Source organism: Lemur catta, chromosome 6 (assembly GCF_020740605.2).
Source record: "Lemur catta isolate mLemCat1 chromosome 6, mLemCat1.pri, whole genome shotgun sequence".
Classification (NCBI taxonomy): Eukaryota; Metazoa; Chordata; class Mammalia; order Primates; family Lemuridae; genus Lemur; species Lemur catta.
Window position 1 is genome coordinate 37771056 of NC_059133.1, and position 22516 is coordinate 37793571.

The following is a 22516-nucleotide window of genomic DNA, read 5'->3' on the forward strand; positions in this document are numbered from 1 at the left end:
TATGGGATGTGGATTAAATGAGTACTTTAAAAAGTGCTTTTTAAAGACTCAATAAGTGGTAGCTATTATTATTTACGTTATTAAAAGCAGCTTTCAAAACAACCCTTTAAATGAAACATTTAAAAACATTTATATTAGTTCACTCATTTTTCTAGGAATATTGTTGTAATGTAGCAAATCATGAGTAGTTCAATCCTAATGTCAAATTATTATTAATGTTTGTTTAAATAACAAGCAAAATCTGTTTAGGTATGATCTTTATAACCAAAGGATATCATTCCAAAACCAGAAGAACCACGTCACATACATCCAGAATTTGGTTGCCAAATATATTCCAAGGGGCAATGCACTATGCATTGAATGATCAAAAAAGGATCTGCAAAACAAAAGTTTTATAAATTATAAGCCCTATATTTCATTGTAAAAATGAATATTTAAATGAAAATTACACACATTTTGTATAGTAAGCACTGATTTAACTAGATTCCAGAGTTCAAGATGCTTAAATACTGAGACTTTTCATAGTCATCAATAGTAAATGAGTTCACAGCTGAATGATTCAGCAAGCTTTTGAAGTTCCTTTTAATTCTCCAAGAATTAATATACTTCATATACTCTTTGACCTCAGAATTTCAGTGTACTCCTATTCTCTTAAGTCAATAATTTACTTTATATAGTAACTATCATCCAGCATATTATGCACCAAAGATGTGTTATACTTTGAGTACAAATAAGTACAAACAATCTTCAGGTTTTCCTCTGCTTCATCATTATTTCTCCTTACCTACACACTCCAGATAAAGTTGAGGCACATCTTTTCAAATACAATGAAGTGGCTAATTTAGTGAAATTGAAGGTTTGTGTTTACAATACTTAAAATTCAGAAAAAATAAGCACTAGTAAATTTTATTAAATAAACAGAATCAACTATCCGTGTATACTAAGAAGTCTTAGTGACTTCCTGTTGATAAAATCTCTTAGAGCTCCTAGAAATACAACAATTGAGATTAATTAACTAGAATTAAGCCCCTTCTTGAGAGTTAACACATTAGCACAATATTTCTCATCTCTGTATAAGTTATTTTCAGAATGCTTTTATAAAATTTAGGTGAAAAAAAGGTATTAAAAGAAGGGAAACTAGATGGGAAGTTCTCAACTGTAGACATCTGTCTAGATTTGCTAGCTGGGGCAACTTTAGGGCCGTGTGACCTAAGGACAAGAGGAAAAGGCAACGAATAGTCATAATGCTTAAAGAAAAAAAATGAAGAAAAGAATTTTTAAAACTAAGCCCCCCATCTCAACAAAATATATAAATAATTTAAAAAACCCTGTCTCCAAAAAAAGTGAGACCCTGTCTCAAAAAAAAAAATCAAACTAAGCCTATTTCATAATCATGCTTAGACTTTACCCTGCTACTAAAATCAAATCTCTTCCCTGCTTACTGCCTATGACCAAAGAAAATATAATTACAATAGAAAGGTGAGATTAAGTATTATAAATATCTAGAAACAAACAATATGTATATTACATTTAGAGTTCAAGAGACTCAAGTTTACTTCCATTGAAATACTTCAAATATTTCTAAAACTGGATTTTAGTCTTAAAAATTATATGCTAGACTTTTGTCATTAAAGAACCTTCAGAATCATTTTAATAACAATGTTAAAAAATCTCAAAGATTTCACATATGAACGTCTCAAAATTCTTTAAACAATAAATTAAGATCAAACATACTACATAAAGGCAGCATTCTAAACATACAGAACATTAATTTTATACAGCATGGTACAAATTATATTCTCATATACAGTTGAAGATGTAGTTAAAAACAACACACTTACTTTGAAAGAAATTGTACTGTAGCCCAAACGCCACCATACATTAGCCCTTTAATGAGCCAAGAATCAATATTTAGGTCTGCTATAAACCCAACCAGCCAAATAACTAGGAAAGGAGTTCCTAGCATTACTTTCTGCCGAAATTCCTGTACAGAAATAAACAATTAGAAAACTTTCGCATGTCTCAAGCAACCTCAGTCTGAACCACTGTTACCTTTGTGAAGGCATGCAACGGGGTAAAATTCATTCATTCAAATTTGCCTACTATGTGCAGGTACTATGCAAGGTACTGGTGTCTGTATTCTGGAGACGGGCATTAACCAATTTAAAAGATCTGTGTTAAAATTGTGGAAAATGAGAATAGATGTTATAGGAGTGGGTTCTATGGTCAAATATAGAAGACAGCAGACTACCTGCTAACACAAGGACTGGCTAGAAAACAGTTCATGACAAATACCAGCCCATTTTAACAGGAGGATTGATAACTAGAGAGAGACAAGGACAATCAGAATGACTGAAGGTAAAAGAACAATATCAGATAAGGAAACCTGAGGATGCTTAGCCTGGAGAAGACATTTCAAACTATAAACAGCATATTAAAATCTTAAAATGAGACAAAGAATAAAATCAAACAATCTACAGGCTCTTAAAATCCATAGACTGAAGATATGTACTTCTGAACATGTATCAAGACAGAGTGCTCAATACTCCAGAGGCAGTTCCATTTCATTTCTCTACTGGTCTGGTTGTTAGAAAGTCCACACTTGTAAGTGTAAAACCTGTATGTCTCCTTGTAACATCAATCACAATTTTTTTTTTTAACAGTGAAACAAACTAAGCCCTTCAAAAACTTACAGGCAGCTATCAAGTCTCTCTCTTGAGTTACCTTAGGTGACAAAACTATGTAAAATATTCCAGCTGTGGTCTAATAAGGCTCAGAGTATAAATATTGCTTTCTTCACTGAACATTTATCTTTCTCAAGGCTAAGATTATATTATACGTTTTTAAGAACCCTTTCTAACTGTTGGCTTCTAGTAAAATAAATATTTTTTCATATAAATGACTATGTCTTTCCCAACTTGGCCACTGTAATTCATTTTCTAAACTAAATGTGTAATTTTAACTTAGACTAATAATTAAACACTAATTTCAGAGTTTAATTTTATGCCACATTAAAATAACTAATCCAATTTTTTCCTACTGTCTGTGAACTTTATATCAAGACATTAGAGATTTACAGCTCAGAGGAGAGAGGGTATGGAGTACTAGAGGGAGAAAAGGCAGATATAGTGTCATTTTAAAAAGGATTTTCTAAAATTATCTTTAATTTGGCTTATTTTTAGTCAGGATATTTGTTCTCCCTCAGCATTGGCCACACTTTTTCATTTTTAAAAATTTAAAATATTAAAAATTAAAAAATATATTTAATTTATATATAGTAAAATCTACCCTTTCCTGTGTACGGTTCTCTAAATTTTGACTAACATATACAATGATATAACTAGCGCCAAAATCAAGATATACAACAGTTCTGTCAAGCCTCTAAATTCCCCAGTGCCTTACAGTCCCAGCCCCAGGTAACCACTAATCAGATTTCTGTCCTTAAAACTTTTTCTTTGCAGGAATGCCATATAAATGTAATCATAAAAAATATAGCCTTTTAAGTCTGGGTTCTTTCACTGCGAGAATGCATTTGACATTCATCTATGCTGTTTTATGTAACAGGATTTTGTTGCTTTTTTAATGCTGAGTAGTATTCCATTGCATAGATGTACCACAGTTTGTTTTTCCACCAAATTAAGGTTGTTTCCAGTTTTTGGTGATTATGAATAAAGCCATTATAATCCTTTCCATATAGGTTTTTGTGTGAACATAAATTTCACTTGGATAATACCTGTGTGTAGGATTTTTGGGTCAGATTTGTTGTTTAAATTTTTTTCAAACTGTCATTTAACATACATAAGATGATACTGTAAAGATATAATGGTGATACACTGCTATAAAGATAAAGCTATTCTCTCCTATATTATGGAAAATTTCAACTATGTAATAAATTTATAAGAATATTAGCAGTGAATATCTGCATATCCACCACCTAGATTCTACCATTCATAAACCTATTTTTTAATTAAACTTTTTATTTTGAAATAATTATAGATTCACACAGTTGTAATAAATAACATGGACAGATCCAGAGCACCCTTCATCTAAGTTCCCTCAATGGTAACATTTTGAAAAATAGCAGTATGATATCACAACCAGGATACTGACATTGATACGGTCAAGATACAGAATATTTCCATTACTAAAAGGATTCTTCATATTACCCTTGTGTAGCCAACTTTCCTCCTATTCCCAATCCCTCCTTAACCCTTGACAACCACTAATCTCGGTTTTCCATTTCTGTAATTCCAAGAATTTTATATAAATGGAATCATACAACATATAATACATGGAATTAGCTTTTTCACTGAACATAATTCTCTGGAGATTGTTCCAGGTTATGGCACCTATTATTAGTTTATCCCTTTCTATTGCTGAGAAGTATTCCATGGTATAGATGTACTTCAGTTTGTTTAACCATTCATCCACTGAAAGATATCAATGTTGTTTCTAGTTTGGGACTATTACAAACAAAGTTGCTATAAACATTAGAGTGTAAGTTTTTGAGCTAAGATAAGTTTTCATTTCTTTGGGATAAATGTCTAAGATTGCAATTTCTGGGTTGCATGGTAATTGCATGTTTAATGTTTTTTAAAAAACTGCCAAACTGTTCTCCAGGGTGCTGTATTTTTACATTCCCACCAGCAATGACTAATACAGTTTCTGTGCATCCTTATTAGCATTTGGTATTGTCACAACTTTTTATTTTAGTCACTATGACAGGTAAAACCACAGTCACTATGGTTTTAATTTGCAGGTCCCTATTGTCTAATGATGTTGAACAGCTTTTCATGTGCTTATCTTCCAGTTGTATGCCTTGTTTGGTGAAATATTTCTTCATGTCTTTAGCCCATTTTCTAATTGAACTGTTTGATTTTTCACTGTTGAGTTTTGAGAGTTCTTTAAGTATTCTGGATACTAGTCTTTTGTTGGATATATGGCTTGCAAACAATCGTCTCCCAGTCTACACCTTATCTTTTCTTCCTAATAACAGAGTCTTTCACAGAGCAAAAGTTTTAAATTTTAATGAAGTCCAGTTTGTCAATGTTTCCTTTTTATGGCAAGTTTAATAACTCATTGCCTAGCCCTAGATCCTGATGATTTTTTCTGAAGTGTTATAGTTTTACATCTTCCATTGAAGCCTGTTAACCATTTTGAGTCATTTTTCATATAAGGTATATGGTTTAAGTAGAGGTTTATTTTATTTTTTGCCTATGGATGTCCCAATGCTCCAGAACCAATGGCTGGGAAGGCTATCTTTCTTCCACTAAATTGCTTGCAGTACTTCTGTCAAAAGTCAATGGGCATTTCTGTGTGGTTCTATTTCTGGGTTCTATTCTGTTCCATTGATTTATGAGTATCCCTCTAGCAATATCACGCGTCTTTTAGTGCAGCTTTATAACAGGTCTAGAAATTACATAATTTTTTTCACAACTGTTTTATATATCCTAGGTGCACTGCCTTTCCATATAAATTTTATAATAACCTTGGTTAATATATACAAAACCTCCTGCTGGAAGTTTGATAGGAATTACATTAAATCTATATATCAATTTGGAGATAACTGACATATTTACCATGTTGAGTCTTCCAATTCATAAACACAGTAGGCTTCTTCATTTATTCAAACTATCTTTGATTTCTTTCATCAGCATTTTTTGTTTTCAGTATACAAGTACACTATATTTTTGGTTAGATTAAGTATTTCAATTTTTTTGAGACATTCTAACTCACGATATATTCTTAATTTCAGTGTCCACATGTTTATCGCAAATATATAGAATTAAAATAGTTTTTTGCACACTTCCCTTACATCCTGTAACCTTGCTGAACTGATTATTAGTTCTAAGAGGTTTTCTTTGTAGATTCCCTGGGGTCTTCTATGTAGACAATCATGTCAACTACAAAAAGGGACACTTTTATGTTTTCCCTTTCTGAGCTATATGCCTTTTAATTTCCTTTTCTTGCTTTATTATACTTGGTAAAACTTCCATCACTATGTTCAAGAAGAGCAGGAATGAGGAATATCCTTGCTCCTGATCCAGGGGAAAGCATTTCGTCTTATAACTAAGCATTATATGTTAGTTTTAAGTTTTATAAAGGTGAGGAAGCTTCCTTTATTCCTATTTTTTTGAGAGTTTTTACCATGAGTAGATATTGATCTCTATTAAACACTTATTCTGTACTAATTGATATAGTCATGAGATTTTTCTTCTTTAATCTGTTAACATGGCAGATTACATTAACCAACATTTAAATATTGAACTCGTCTTGCATCCCTGGAATAAACCCTACTAAGTCATAGCATAAAACTTCTTATATACAGTATTCTGCCTTCCCTCTCCTTCTGCGGTTTCACTTTCCACAGTTTCAGTTACTTGTCAACCGTGGTCCAAAAATAGGTGAATATAGTATAATATTATGAGAGACCGACCACATTCACATAACATTTATTACAATATATTGTTATAATTGTTCTATTTTATTATTATTGTTAATCTCTTACTGTGCCTAATTTATCAATTAAGCTTCATCATAGGTATGTATGTATAGGATAAAACAGTATACATAGGGTTTGGTACTAGCCACAGTTTCAGGCTTTCACTAAAGTAAAAGTCTTGAAACATATCCCCTGCAGATCAGGGGCAACTACTGTATTGCTGAATTCTATTTGCTAATGTTTTGTTATGGATTTTTGAGTCTACATCCATGAGGAATATTGACCTATAGTTTTCTTTTTTTGTACTGCCTTTGCCTAGTTTTGATATTGTTTCCCATACTGTTACTTTCAACTTTCCTATATCATTATATGTGAAGCGTGTAGGGGAAACTTCCCTCCCTTTATGTCTTTCTATCTTGCCCCACTTATAACTTTCTTAAATATGTTCCCTACATACGTTCAGAGCCACATCAGACAGTACTATAATTTCTGGGTCAACTGTCAAGCATAATTTAGAAGACACAAGAAATGAAGAAAAGTCTATTATATTCACCTATAATTTGCTTACTGGGTTCTTATGTTTCAAGATTCCTTCTTTTGTCATTTCCTTTCTGTTTAGAGAACTTTGATTAGCCATTCTTTTAGGGTATGTTTGCTGGTGACAAATTCTCTTAGTTTTCCTTGATTTGAGAATGCTGATTTCCCCTTCACTCCTAAATGATATTGTCAGTGGACATGGGATTCTGAGTTGACAGCTCTTTTCTTTCAGCACTTGAAAAACGTACCACTTCCTTCTGGCCTGTATGGTTCCTGATGAGAAATCCACTGTCATTTGAATTGCTTCTCCCTTATTGGTTATGAGATCTCAAAAATGTTTTTTCTTTTTCTTTTTTTTTTGGGGGGGGGGGGTCTTCAGTTGCCATAAGTTTGAGTATATGTTCCGTGAGGATTTCTTTGAGTTTATTTCGGGTTTGCTCAGCTTTTCAGTTTGTAAGTGTAAGTCTATCCTTTTAGGGATTCTTTCTTCTTATTTTCTTTGCTTGCTTTCTTTCACTCATTTTGAAACAGGGTCTCAGCTCTTTTACTCAGGTTATAGTGCAGTGGTACAATTATAGCTCACTGAAGCCTCGAACTGCTAGGCTCAAGAGAGCCTCTTGCCTCAGCCTCCTGAGTAGCTGGGACTACAGGCATATACCACCATGCCCACCTGATTTTTTAAACTTTTTGTAGAAACAGGGTCTCACTATGTTTTCCAGGCTGGTCTCAAATTTCCAGCCTCAAACAATCCTTCCACCTTGGCCTCCCGAAGTGCTGGGATTACAGGTGTGAGCCACCATGCCTGGTCTATAGTTCATTCATCTGTAGGTTTGTTTTTTGCCAAATTGGGGGATTTTTTTTTTTTTTTTTTTTTTAGCCACTGTATCTTTGAGCACTTTGTCAGACTCATCCTCTTTCTATTCATCTTCCAAGACTACCAAATCACATCAATGTTAGATTTTAGGTCTTCTGTCATAACCACAGGTCCCTGAGGCTCTGTTCATATTTTTTCTATTTTATTTCCTTTTGTTGTTCAAAATGGATAATTTTTATTCTTCTATCTTCAGGGTCACTGATTCTTTCCTCTGTCTTCTCTATTCTGCTGTTGAGCCCATCCAATTAGTTTATTTTGGCTACTGTATTTTTCAGTTTTAAAATTTTGATTTGGTTCTTTATATTCTAGTTCTCTATTTCTATTTCTTTGCTTAGTACTCTGTTTTTCATTTGTTTCAAGCATGTTCATGATTAGTCATTGAAGCCTTTTTATGATGGCTGCTTTAAAATCTTTTTTGTCAAATAATTCTAATATCTCTGTCCCCATGACATTGGCATCTATTGATTCTCATTTTGTCTCACATCTTCTTGGGTCTTGGTATGATAAGTGATGTTCAATTGAAACCTGAACATTTTGGTCATTATGAGGCTCTGGATCTTATCTGAACCTTCTCTTTTAGATGGATTCTTCTGATATGGCTTGGTGTGGGGGAAGGATGCCAGGTGGGATAGAAGTCTAGGATCCCCCATTTAGCCTCCACTGACACCTGAGGAGAGGGCTCCTCTTTATTGCTGGGCAAGGGTGGGACCTCCAGCTCTCCACTATACCTCTTCTGATACCTCTCTGGCTGGGAGGGATAAGAGTGCCTCATTATTGTCCCCCATGTGGTCTCCAATGATATGGGAAAGTGGGGAGGGGGTTAGGACCTCATTAACAGCCAGTGAAGCAGCAAGTCCCAACTCCCTACTCAGACTTCTCTGATACCACCCCAGAAGACAGGTGGAGGCACCTCATTACCACCTGGCAGGCAAGGAGAGAACTCTAGGCTCACCAATGGGTTTTTGTGGCTATGAGTTAGGGTGGGCTGTATTTTTTTCTGTGGTGTTTGCCTATAGCAAAGCAGTCATTTCCTAAAAGTTTTATGTCTTGCTAGGCTGTCTCTTCTGTGGTGCTTTGGATTTGTTTGAGTTTTTTTTGTCTGTATCTGTTTGTGATTCTAAGTTGCCACCTTTGTCAGTTCCTAGTCTAGGATATATGAGCCAAAAAGAAAACCCAGGGAACTCACCACCCTGTCATTCTTCAGGTACTGAGTTCCCTAGCGACTCTGCCTTCTCTCCACCTTTCAGAGTTTGTATTAATGTATATATCATCCAGGGTTTTTAGTTCTTAGTGGAAAGAATAGGGAAAAGTACATCTACTCCATCTTCCAAGATTTATTTTCACATAATCAATAAACAAAATTAAAAAGGAGGATATGTGAGATTTCCATCATTAAGAAATGGGATCATGGATTTCAGAATGTTGAGAAATACTAATTTACAGATTTCTCTCCAACTTATTATGAAGCAGTTTAAGAATTACTTAACCATTAATCTGCCTGTTTAAAATTTTTTAACTTTAAAAATCTAGGAGCTCTTGAAATAGTTTTCTAATTGTTTTCAGATTGTATTAATTTTTCACCTTTTAAAAAGAGTATGTATTAGGACTAAGATGTTTCACAATTTATTACCATACTAACAAATGAATATATACCAGAAAAATACTCATTTTTAACCTATTCATTAAAAAAAGCCAGTTGAATCAATGAACTAAAATTTATATTAGTAGCCTATGGAGACTTAAATAATTTCATATATTGCCATCCTTCTTAATTATTAGACAACCCAAATAAGTCACTACCCAAGTAAGCAGATCCTTGAGAAACTCTGCTATTTACCTTCATTTACTCTGGGTGAAATAATATTTTAAAAATTACACTGGGAAATGCCAAAGTTAAAGGCTGTAAATAGTCATGCTAATTAAGTGTGCCTACTTAAAATCTTACTTAAAAGATAATATATTGAAAATTTTTAGTCATGAGTTTACCTTATCAGCTTTTAGCTTTCTAAGGAAAGATGGATTGTCATATCCTTTTGCTTGCCTTGCCTCTTGCAAATGGTTGATCATCCACACATTTTTTCTCTGCTTTGCCAAATCAAGCGCTGATTCGCCCTGAAAATATAAGTAGAAGAAATTCACATTAAAAATAAAAGAAAAAGCAGAATGTCTTTATCATTAACTTTTAAAGAACTTCCATAAAAATAAATTGATGGCACTATTAATCCATTAACATTGTTTTAACATTGGGTAAAGTTGATAACTGAAAGAACCTAAATCATTACATATTTCTTACTATGCTTTCCCATTCAAAGTACAATTAAAAAATATGTTTTCTCATCTTATTCTATAGATTCTATTTTTGCTTGCATTTCAACATATTAGAAAGCAAATCAAAAAGTAGGTATTTTAGTACATGCTGGATCAGAGGCTGTCATTAAGTTTACCAGGTATTTCATATTCTTTAAAGGTTTCATTAGTATTAGTTATTGCTATAAAACATCTTGCCATAATGCCAAATTGCCAGAAATTTCTCAGTTTTATTTCAGCAATAATAAGAGTCTTCAGAAAGGAATAGAGAACAAAAAGAAAAGTCAACTTCTACTTCTCCTATAATGTATTGGTATTCTTGACATAGCCTAAATTCATTCACCCATCCAGAAATTTCCAAAGAGAATGAAAGAAATGATAAAAAAAAATAGTGACATTCAAGTTATAAACTTGAAACTCCCTTTGACCTCAAGAAAAAGAATGACAAGAAGTTTAATAGGACTAAAATGTATTAAATGAACTAAGGGACAAAGAAATAAGCATTCCCAATTGTAGATCTATACTTCTGTTTGCCTTAACTAACTTAAAATCTTATTTATCCTTTTGCAAATTAGCCAGACACAATACCATTCTATTTAATGTCCTACATTATTTATCTACTTCTTTAAATAGAAAAGTGAAATTAAAAATGTTTGCCAAAATTTCAAGAACGTATAGATGATCATTCAAAATTTACCTTTAAAAAATAAAAAACACTGAAATTTTATCTCAAAAGACCGAATGAAAAAGAATAGAGGAATAAGGAGCCTTAGGGTACCTTACTTATGAGGGGATGATTACTTATCAAGCCTGGAGTAGTTTATCTAAAAAAAAACCCTAAAAATTAAAAATAAACAACAAAATAAAATACACTACTACCACCAACAGCAACAACTATTACAAAACAACAGTAACAACAAAAAGCCCAACCAATTCTTTAATATAAAGATCAATGGTGTTTAATAAGAATGGGCTAATCTAGGTGAGTCTTCCACAAATAGAGATATTTACTTTAAAATATCACCTCACCTATTCCAAAATTTCACCACCTAAGTTGTCAGAACCAGCTAATTAATCCAAACTATAAAGATTACCTGAATAAAAGCAATCCCTTGGGTAACAACTCCCAGAGAATATCCTGCAGTTGCCTCGGTCCAGCTGAGCATCCCTTCCACTAGAGGGCCATGTGACACCTAAGGATTGCCTAGACAAAAAGATTGAGGGAGCTTTAAAAAAATCTTTCAACTACTCCTCTAGTCAGTCATCTGACTATTTTTGTATAGCTCTTTTATTCAGCTGGTAAAATAAATAGCAATTAATTTAAGGAAGCATATTAAAACCAGGCTTCTGATCACTCCATGTTTCGGCCAAAATAATAAATAATACTAAAAACAGCAACATCAGCAAAAATCTGCATGGAGTATATAGACTACGTAACTGGTAAAGAAAGAAATTCTTCAAAGGTTTTGGTGAGATAAACATTATGGCTGGGGGCAGGGGGAAGGTCACTTGAAATTTTGCCTAAGTAAGGTTGAATTTCTTTGTCAAAACTAAGGAAAATCATTCCTGGAGACCATCTAGGTCAGGTATTTAAGAGGTAATGAACAACTATTTTCTGAAAACAGTTTCTTGCCTCATTTCAGAAAAGCATATAAGAGCTCTTTCAATATATTAAGTAACAAATCTCAGTAATTGTATATTCTGTACAAGCTAAAGATTATGTGCTTTGATAATTTTAGAAAGAAAACATTATAAATGCTTGGGCAGCGCTCAGAGATTAATTGTCCCTCCCAAATTCACCTGTATAACCAAAAAACATGTTAAGGGATAAAATATTATTTTTTTAAATTTACAAATGAGATATTGACACAAAAAGGGATTATTATATATGCCATAATTTTGTTTTGTTTTTTATTCTTAGTATCCCAAATCACTTTTTTTCTCCCTAATGCTATGACATAACAAGAAAAGATTTAAGTTTATTCTATGTATTATCTGGGGCTGTAGTTCCCAAATTCCTTTGAGTCATATCTGATAGAGGCCAATAATCTCCCCAGAATAATAACTGACATACGTAACTTTTTTCTAGCAATGTTTGGGGTCCATGGACCCACCTCCCCCAATCAAAGTCCACTGGGGGACCCCAGAGTAAAAATCTCTAATCTAGGATATGTGGCTATTCCTAATCCTTCTAAGGATCACAACAATTTTTAAATTATCTATCATTTAACATCAATTGTCTTCAAAATAAGTTCTATCTTACTTGACAAAAGAACCATTTTTAATACATTAAAAAGTTATCTGAGTATATTATACACTCAAATAACTAATTTATAAGGGTAAATCTTTAGTTACTATGAAGATAAATTTCTAAGAAATTTAACCTTAATCTTATTTAGAAAACAGTTATTTTAGAAGATATAGGATCAACTAATAATTATATATTAGTATAACTCAAAGTATAATTTTTCATATTCTTTGAAGAAAATAACTTTTTATAGCTATCTAGATTTGCAGGCTACATATTATTGTCATAATTCATTATTATCAACAAGACCGTCTTTCCTAAGACTTAAAAAAATGGAAGAATGTACAGGTATGAATAAACTTTGTCAAATCCCTGGGCAAAAAATCTAGGTTGGTTTTTCATTTTAAACAAATGTTTCCCTTTCAATATTTGCAGCAATTTAAGTTTACTTAATTAGCTTAATATTCCACATAACTAAAGGCACCACTTCAAATTAAATATTGCCAAAACAGAACCAATTCTTATCATCTTCATCCCAAAAAAGTATTTCTCCTTCAGCCTTCACAACCTCAACATACGCTATCACAAGACAGATACTCAAAACAAAGCCTAAGTCATCACTGATGTTTTCTTTCATCACCATATCTAATATACCTTTTCATTTCTACTCTAAAATATCATCACCAACTCCATTCATTTCTCTGCATCTCTACTCTTCCAATCCTAGGCTAAGTAAGCTCACATCATCATTTGCCTGATTTATTGTTAACAGCCTAATTGAATTCTACCCTTTCCATTTTCTTAATTCTTCAATGCATTCTCTATACATCAACCAAAGTAATCACTTAAAAATATTTAAAACAAAAAGCAGATCATATAACCATTCTATATAAATCCTTCCAACTGCTTCCTACGACTGGGAATACAGCTGCAGCTCCTTATCATGGCATTGCATGATCTGGCAGCTGCCTTTCTCAAGTGACTTTACTCCCTTGCTCGCTGTACTGTAGCCAAGCCATCCTTATTTCTGCACCTCAAACATGGCAAGCTTACTCCTGCTTATTAGGACCTTGTGCTTGCATGTTCCTCTACATGCAAAGTTTTTTCCCACAATCTCTGCATAACTGACCCGTTCTAATCACATAATCCTTAAAGCAAATATCATTTTTTCAGAGGCATTCCCAAATCATTCTCACCTTATAGGGCCCTCCCAGACCTGTCACTCTACATTTGCCTTTTTAAAAAATTTACTCATTGCCTGTTTCCTCAATAAAATGTAAGTTCTGAGAGAATAAGGACCTTATCTGTCTTAAACATTCTGACTTCCCATCACTGAACAAGGATTTGTTGAATGAAATATATTCCTGGTACATGATCACTTTACAAATGGCTGTCTGGTAGCAAAGGGAAGAGAAATAACACTTGAAAGCAATTCAGACAATAAAACATGAGGTAATCTCACTAATTTTTTCTTATTTGGATAGTGATCAGGTTTAGTCAAACCCCTCCTTCCTTACCTTAACCTTTAGGCTTGGGATCAGCTAATTTACTAATCCCAGTGTTATGAACTTTTCAGAGCATCTTATTTTAAAATATTTGGAAAAGTAAAAATTTATCTTTATAATTTCTGAAGTGGTAGAGAGGTATTCTGGTAGAATAATGAAAACTAGCTTAGCTAAAGCTCAAGACTACACAAATCTTCATTCATTCAGTCAGTAACTTGAGTGTCCATCACATGTCAGGCACTATGGTATGCTGAATTCCCTCTTTTCCTGTATTTAATGGCAGACACTGGACCATTCTGATCACTTTGGATAAGGACAAGAAGACATGAAATTTTTAAAACAGAGAGAGAAAATAAATGATTTTATTAATTTCTGATACTTTCTAATATTAGATATTTACTTCTAACTAAAATTAATATTTGTAATTAGACTCATTTCTAAAAATTGAATATAATGTTAAATAAATTATGCTGCATAGAATTAGTCTAAACTATTTTATTTTAGTAGTTCAGCCTTCTCTTAAGCAACTGAATCGAGGAAGAACTACTCATTGGAACATAAATATGCCCTGATCCAGCAGGAGATAGCCTACTTTTTGATTGGCAATTTCAGATTAGTATGTGGCCTGGACCTCCTTCATACTTAATTAGCACATATCTCTTAGAAATTTAAAAAACATGACTCGGAAAAAACTATGAATTATAGTCAAAATTAAAGAAGATTTGTCAACGGGCACAGTTATTTAAAAATGTACATTATTAAAAGATGATGTTTAAAGTCATTTCACAGAGTCTACTGCGCAACCAAAATTTGAGACTACCAATAGAATTTTCTCACCTGTATTCATAAAATGTGTACAAATTTGTAAATACTCAGAGTGTTAAGTGTTAACTGTGCTTGGCTCTTGGATAATTTGGATAATTTTGTATGCTTTTCCTAGATTAGCCCACCACTAGAGGGGGAGAAGTTCTCCTATAAACATCATACAGGTATTTATCAAACTTAAAAGTCTTGACCTTAAAAAAAAATAAGATGATAAAATAACCACGTCAAAGAATTACTAAAATGATGCATAGTGTGGCTTAACTACAAACTTGCATTCTCTGTAATGATCTTTTTCAAAAAACCAGAAAACTGTTCCCCTTCATCTATAAAAATACAGATTAATTTAATTTCCAAAAACCAGTAAGAATTCACTAATGAAAAGGCCACTAAAACCCCAAAATTACTGCAGTACTACAAGATGAAAGTAAATGACCCCATCTTCCAAAAAAATTAATACATGGAAGCAAAGGGTCCACCTTGTAAGTTTCTTCACATTTTGACAATCTATGAAAAACCTATTAAGGAATTCATATACTAGCAGCCACATTTCATACAGCATCACCAATACAGTATATTTTTACCTTGATATTCTGGGCATCAACATTAGCTCCAGCTTCCAGAAGAAGACTAATGACTGTGGTATTCCCTGCTAGTACCGCCCAATGCAGGGCAGTGTTTTTGTGATACTTGTCACCAAGGTTAACTGAAACATTGAATGTTAAAAGCAATCTAGTTGGATCCACACTGAAAAGGAAAAAAAAAAACAAAACAACAACAACAACCCTAATTTCAATTATAGAAATCATTACAGATACTAAACTGATTGTGGCTGTATTTGAATTCCAACTTGGAACTCTTCTAACCTACTCAAGAATTTTATAATTCGTAATGAGACAATATTCTAATATGAAATATTAAGTATGTGCAATACCATATAAAATAATAGAGTTCCAAAGAACAGAATACTTGGTCCTGACATTTTCTACTTTTGATCTAGGAACTGATGTCATTAATAGCTATATAATTAAAAAATAAAAAATGTTTTAATTTAAATCTGGATTGTTCCAAAAATGATTTAAGACAATTTACTAATACATTAAACTTGCCAACACATAATCACACAAAAAAATTAATTACTTTTTAAAAGAAGGTAACATCTTGTTTAGTCTTAGAAATTGTTAAAAGAGGAATAGATTAAGGAAACTACAATGAACTGAGATAGAGGTAAGCATGGAGACACCAAAACATTCAAAAATGTAATTTATTTTATATAGTATATAGTCATGATAAAAATTGTAAATATTAGTAAGCATAATATTAACTGCATTTTCTCATCACTTGTTTCATGTTGTATTATGGCTGAAAATGATCTGAATAAGCATTTCATAACAGTTACATACCTATGTGTTCTATAAGCTGCCCACATTAAAGGTGTCATTCCATTCTGGTCCATCATATCTACATCCTGATAGAATAAAAAGGAAAAGGTCAGACAGTAAAATTTCGTTAAGTTTCTAACCAAATTTACGTGGAAAAATCTAACTTACACAGAATAGAAGAAGTCAACACAATACAACCCAATCAAGGATGATTCATGAAACTTTCTCTTTTTTAAATTTAAAATCATTGCCACTAAATATTTTGGTTGACATATATTATGCTTTTATAGTTTCCCCTTTTAAGATATTTTAATCAGTCTTTCAATGTTTTGTATTTAAAGATTTTAACCTATTCTGATCTTCCAGGCACAAAGGACAGGTTAAGTGATATAAGTCTCCGAAAAATTTGGTTATTCTAATGCATGGAGGGAATAACAAACCCTGTTTATTTCTATGCATTAAAAAATAAAGAATAAGAAGATCTGACTTTTTAATAAACTCAAGTTTATTGTTTCTTATTTTATTGTTATAGATGTACATTTTTAGATTTAAATAATTCCTGCAAAATTTAGGGTGAAAAAGCAATGTGCTAAAGGAATTGCCCTAATTTCCCACTATTTTCACCTTTTTTTAAGGTCATTATTTTGGTATTTACCTCCATATCTTTAAGATGACTGAATTGCTACTTCTTGATTTTTCAGTCTGGCATTATTTTCCGAGACTCCTCAGCATGAAAAATGAGCATTTCTCTCTTTCCTCTCCCTGACCCATCATAAATACGTACGTTTCCTATTCCTTCCTCTCAAGAGATCTGTGATATTTCTGGTTACACAAATATTTGATATTTACATTATTATAACTATGTATAAATACTACTGCTAGCCAAACCATGTAATAAACCATGATTATTTTTTCTCTTCCGCCTAACTTTCTGCTTTCCCTGGAACTGTCTTTCCCCTCCTTTTGTTTAAATTTTTTTTAGCAAATTAGAATTAAAACTACAATCTATTAAACCCAAACTCTATTCTCTAGTTATCTAAATCTCCTTTCAAGACATTCTGATTTTATCACTTTCACTGCCTTAAAATTACCATTCCTAATTCACTTGAATCTGAATTATCTCCTATGCCTAAAGCATCTGTCTCATGAATTAGGAGTTCTTTGAGGATAAAAATGATATTAAATCCATCTTTGTATTCTCAATGCCCAGCAAAGTAGATGATCAAAAACCATTTGTTGGCCAGGTGTGGTGGCTCATGCCTGTAATCCCAATACTCTGGGAGGCCAAGGTGGGAGGATGGTTTGAAGTCAGGGGTTTGAGACCAGCCTGAGCAAGAGTGAGACTTCATCGCGACAAAAAGTACAAGAATTAGCTGGCATGGTGGCATTCGCTTCTAGTCCCCAGCTACTCAGGAAGCTGAGGCAGGAGGATCATTTGAGCCTACAAATTTGAGGTTGCAGTGAGCTAGAGGTTACAGTGAGCTATCGCGACAAAAAGTACAAGAATTAGCTGGCATGGTGGCATTCGCTTCTAGTCCCCAGCTACTCAGGAAGCTGAGGCAGGAGGATCATTTGAGCCTACAAATTTGAGGTTGCAGTGAGCTAGAGGTTACAGTGAGCTATGATGATGCTACTGCACTCTGGCTGGGGTGACAGAGCAAGACTCCGTCTCAAAAACCTAAACAAGGCCAGGCGCGGTGGCTCACACCTGTAATCCTAGCACTCTGGGAGGCCGAGGCGGGAGGATTGATCTAGCTCAGGAGTTCGAGACCAGCCTGAGCAAGAGCAAGACCCCGTCTCTACTAAAAATAGAAAGAAATTATATGGACAACTAAAAATATATACAGAAAAAATGAGCCAGGCATGGTGCCACATGCCTGTAGTCCCAGCTACTCAGGAGGCTGAGGCAGAAGGATTGCTTGAGCCCAGGAGTTTGAGGTTGCTGTGAGCTAGGCTGATGCCATGGCACTCTAGCCTGGGCAACAGAGTGAGACTCTGTCTCCAAAAAAAAAAAAAAAAAAAAGCAAAAAACATCTGTTAAATTTGTTAAATAAAAAGACTCTTCCAGGCTTGGGAAAGGCATAGCCTTTAGAATAAGACAGACATGGTTTTGAATTCCTAACTCCATCACCTAATAGCTATGAGATTGTGGGAAAAATTACTTCAAACTCTTAGTCTCAGCTTCCTCATCAAAAATTGTGAATCTAAATAATGACTTCATAAAACCCCTGTGGTGATTAAATAGAATAGCGTATATAAAGCATCCAGTCCATAGCCTGGAACATAACAGACATTCAATAAATACTAAGTTTCTTCTTGTTCCCTTCCCCATGTCCCATTACTGGATTACATTAAACAAGTGGTTCTAATCCAAGTTGTGTTACCTAATTTAGCAATCGGTGTAGAGAGGAGAGAATTACTGTAAACATGCATATATCTATATGCAGCAGTTCTTTGTGAGTCCCTGTTATTGACAAGAATACATCTCAAATGTAAACATTATCCAAGTGTACTGAGGGGAAAAAAACCCCTAAGAACCACTACGTTAGAGAACTAGAATATTTCTTTAGATATCATTAGTTTTAGCCCCACTCCATGAATACTATAATACAATGTTATATCTTACCCATTGCAAATCCATTTCTAGATTTACTTTAATAATGTTGGGAGTATCTTCTGTAACCTCATTCAACATTTCTAACATACAGGTTCATTTTTTTTAATAATCACGTCACTTTGAAAAAAATGTTTTCTGACAAAATGACAAACTTCCTTGTTTTTTAATATGAGAGGTAGGTACTATAATTTATTTTACTCCTTATTATCCTGGTTTCAAGAAAGCTCAACCAAATTTTATGTCTAATTAAAGCAAACATGAAAATTTTTATGCTTAAGTTTCTTCTTCTTCTTCGTTTTGAGTCTTTTCATATCCTTTTTAAAAAGTGATAGTATTAAAAATACCAATAAATAAAATAAAAATGTAAAATTATGGCACATCTCTAGAGTACTAAAAGAAAAATGAAATTCAACCTTTTCTCTTTGGGTCGGGATTTAAAACTTGGTACTTCTTTTCCAAGTTCAGCCTGGACGTATGAGTATTCTCTATTAGGAAGAATTAACAAGCCCAGATCAAAAGCTTATGGAAATTCCATGATCAACAGGGCTCCATAACTTAGCATTTTCCCCTTTTTCTCCTGAAAATCATCCAAAAGAATTGGTAGTGAGCACTGAATATATTTAACAGTATAACTAAAATAAAACAATTGTGAAGAACAGAATGACAAAACTGAATGGAAATGTTATATGCCCTAAAATGTAAAATTGATACAATTAACAAAAAATGGGGAAAAATGGAAAAAGGTTGAAAAGAAAGTATGCGGAGAGCCTCATCTGCAATAGTTATGAGTCAAAGGATATTATCAAAAGCTAAAAAAATCAAGTAATAGAAAGGTAGTTACATTTATCAGAACAAAGTTAACACTAAGGAAAACAATACTATTGGCTAAAGTCAGTGAAAGACAAGGAAGGGAAAAAAGAAATAAAAATAAACTGATTTTGTTATTACTTATAATTAGGAACTATGTAAGCTGAACTAATAAAATCTGAGCAACCATCTGACTGAAGTAAGAGAGAGAACTGTGTCTATCTGAGGAAAGAATATACCAGCAGCAAAAGAAACAGCAAGCACAAAGGCCCTGAGACAATAGCATGTTAGAGTCGCTCAAGGAATAGCAAGAAAACTAGTGTGGTTAAAGCAGAGTGATGAGGGGCAGGTAACAGAAGAGGAGCTCAAGAAGTATCTAGGGCCAGACTAACGCAGAGAAGAACTTTGGACTCGATTCAAAGTATGATGCAACATGCACTGGAAGAGTGTCTTTTACAAAATATTAGTGTATACAGGTTGAGTATCCTTTATTCAAAGTGCTTGGTACCAGAAGTGTTTTGGATTTCAGATATTCTTGGATTTTCAAATATTTGCATATATATAATGAGGTATCTTGGGAATGGGACTAAAGTCTAAACATGAAATTCATTTATGTTTCATATACACCTTATACATATAGCTTGGAGGTAATTTTATACAATATTTTTAGTAATTTTGTGCATGAGACAAAGTTTGTGTACATGGAACCATCAGAAAGCAAAGGTGTCAGGTGTGGAATCTTCCACTTGTGACTTCACGGCTGGCACTGGAAAAGTTTCAAATTTGGAGTATTTCGAATTTTGGACTTTTGGATAACGGATACTCAACCTGTACACTGAAAAAAATGTGGAAAAATATATACTAAACTATAATAGGTAATCTCAGTGGGGGGGAAGAGGTGGGATTTCATTTTCTAAGTCATACTCTTCTATTATGTTTGAATATTTTATAATTAACGTGTTATTTCTATATGCAGAAAAAATTTACTTGTGGAAAAGAAAACTATTTGGCAGACTTTTACCATCATCACTATGCATTTTTTTGTACACAAAGCATGACAAGTAGAAATCCCGCCCTTTGAGAATTTTATAGCCTACATACTATACCAGACATAAAAAGATTAATGAAATCATCCCAACTCCAAAATCAGTAAGTTAAAAAAAAGACCACAAAGGCTCAAAACTTTACACTACCTTTCTTTCCCAGTTAAAAACGGAAAGAAAAAAGTGAATGCGTCTTGTAAATTTACACCTGCAATACAGAAGGCCATTAAAGACACTGTGATATGCTACAGTACATCTGCTTCAATCCCTGGTCTAGAAGAAACTGTAGGACAACAAGGGTAATCCCCTGTGGTAGCTGGTCACCAAAGATGGCCCCCAATGAACCTTGCCTCCTGGTATTCACAAGCTTGTATTGTTCCCTCCCACACTGAATAGGGGCTGACCCTGTTATTCACTTTAACTGACAGAATGAAGAAGAAACGTTGCTATGCCAGTTCAAGACCTAAGACTTCAAAAGGCAGAATAGCTTCTACTTTTGTTCTTTTGGTAGGTCTAAGCCACTTTGTAAGAAAGTTCCCTTACTAGAGAGACCACATGGAGTGGTGCTGTGGAGAAGCTGAAGTTCTGACACTGCATGGAAAAAGAGAGAGGTTAGCTGTCCCAGGATCCCAGCTAAGCACAGTCTTCTAGCCATTCCTATCAAGGAGCAAGATATGTGAGTGAGCCAATCCTCCAGCCCAGTCAAGCCCCCAGATGACTGCAGGCACCAGCCATTATCACAAGGAAAAAAACCACCCAGACAAGTCCACAGAATTGTGATATATATAATAAATGGTTGGTGTTGTTCTTACACCATTAGATTTTGGGAGTATTTTGTTAACACAGTAATAAATAATAAATTCTTCCTTCCCAGCAATTAATCAGTCTATGCTTCTTTTCCTAAGCTATAATACACAACACACACCACCACTACTTGATACTGCCAACAACAAATACCTTAAAGGTTTCATTAAAAGAAACAGTATACAAATTCTGAATCAGCATAAAATTTTAAATTAAAATAATCATAAATACATGTTGATAGCAATAAATTCGTTTATCATAGTTATACTTGTGATGAGATCCTTAGTTATAAAAACTAATGTTTAAATGTAACCAGAAAAACACATGGAAGAAAAAGTGGGTGACATTACTTTTAACAAAATACATTTATCACAAAAACATGGTAATATAAACTGGTAATATTTAATGTGATTATGGTCACTGTACATTCAGGAAAAATCAGAACAGTCACTTAAATCATGAGAAGTTTTTTGACAAGTAAGCAGCAGCATTATTTTATACAGCAGAAACTGAAAAACTTATCTTAAAAAATTTATCCCCCTCAAGAGGTATTTAATATAAAAAACAACAAGTTCAAAAAAGTTTAGGTTAATTCAGATGACATATTCAAAAAATGCAATTAAGGGAAAAAATAAATACTTAAATTTTCTCTCTTAACTTTCTGGAATTTATCTCCATCACTCTCAGAAATAAAAACTCAACATAATGGCTTTTTATCTGGTTCATGATTATCTTTCTTATTTTTATGTTAAGTGCATTAAATAGTTCAATATCAAGCTAACTATATGATTCTCTTCATCCATCAGAAAGCACTATTTAAATATCACCAGGTTGTTACACATGTAACCAATGATATATGGCATTTAAACCATGAAGGACAACATCTGATTAAAATTCACACCACTGCGATTTTTTTTTTTTACCTGTCCTTTTGCTATGAGATAAGCAACAATTGAGGTATGTCCAAACTGAGCAGCCAGATGAATACAGCTACATCCTTCTCCATCAATTAATGAAGGATCTGCACCATATTTCATTAGTTGTACAACCATGGATAGATGGCCTTGTCTAAAATATAAAAGAACAAACACTTAGATATAGGGTTATTTCAAACAGGATCCTCTGGAA

General features: G+C 33.4%; 1 protein-coding gene across 2 annotated transcripts in view; it reads right to left on the reverse strand.

Moving 5' to 3' along the window:
• ZDHHC17 (zinc finger DHHC-type palmitoyltransferase 17) overlaps positions 1–22516 on the reverse strand; it is an 84394-nt gene that overhangs the window by 23873 nt on the left and 38005 nt on the right. For both annotated transcript variants that reach the window (XM_045553328.1, XM_045553329.1), the window contains 6 exons: positions 22312–22456; positions 16139–16203; positions 15320–15482; positions 9840–9965; positions 1842–1984; positions 276–376 (listed from right to left, as the gene is read on the reverse strand). In XM_045553328.1, coding sequence (XP_045409284.1) covers positions 276–376; positions 1842–1984; positions 9840–9965; positions 15320–15482; positions 16139–16203; positions 22312–22456 — 743 coding nt within the window. The remainder of the gene's footprint in view (positions 1–275; positions 377–1841; positions 1985–9839; positions 9966–15319; positions 15483–16138; positions 16204–22311; positions 22457–22516) is intronic.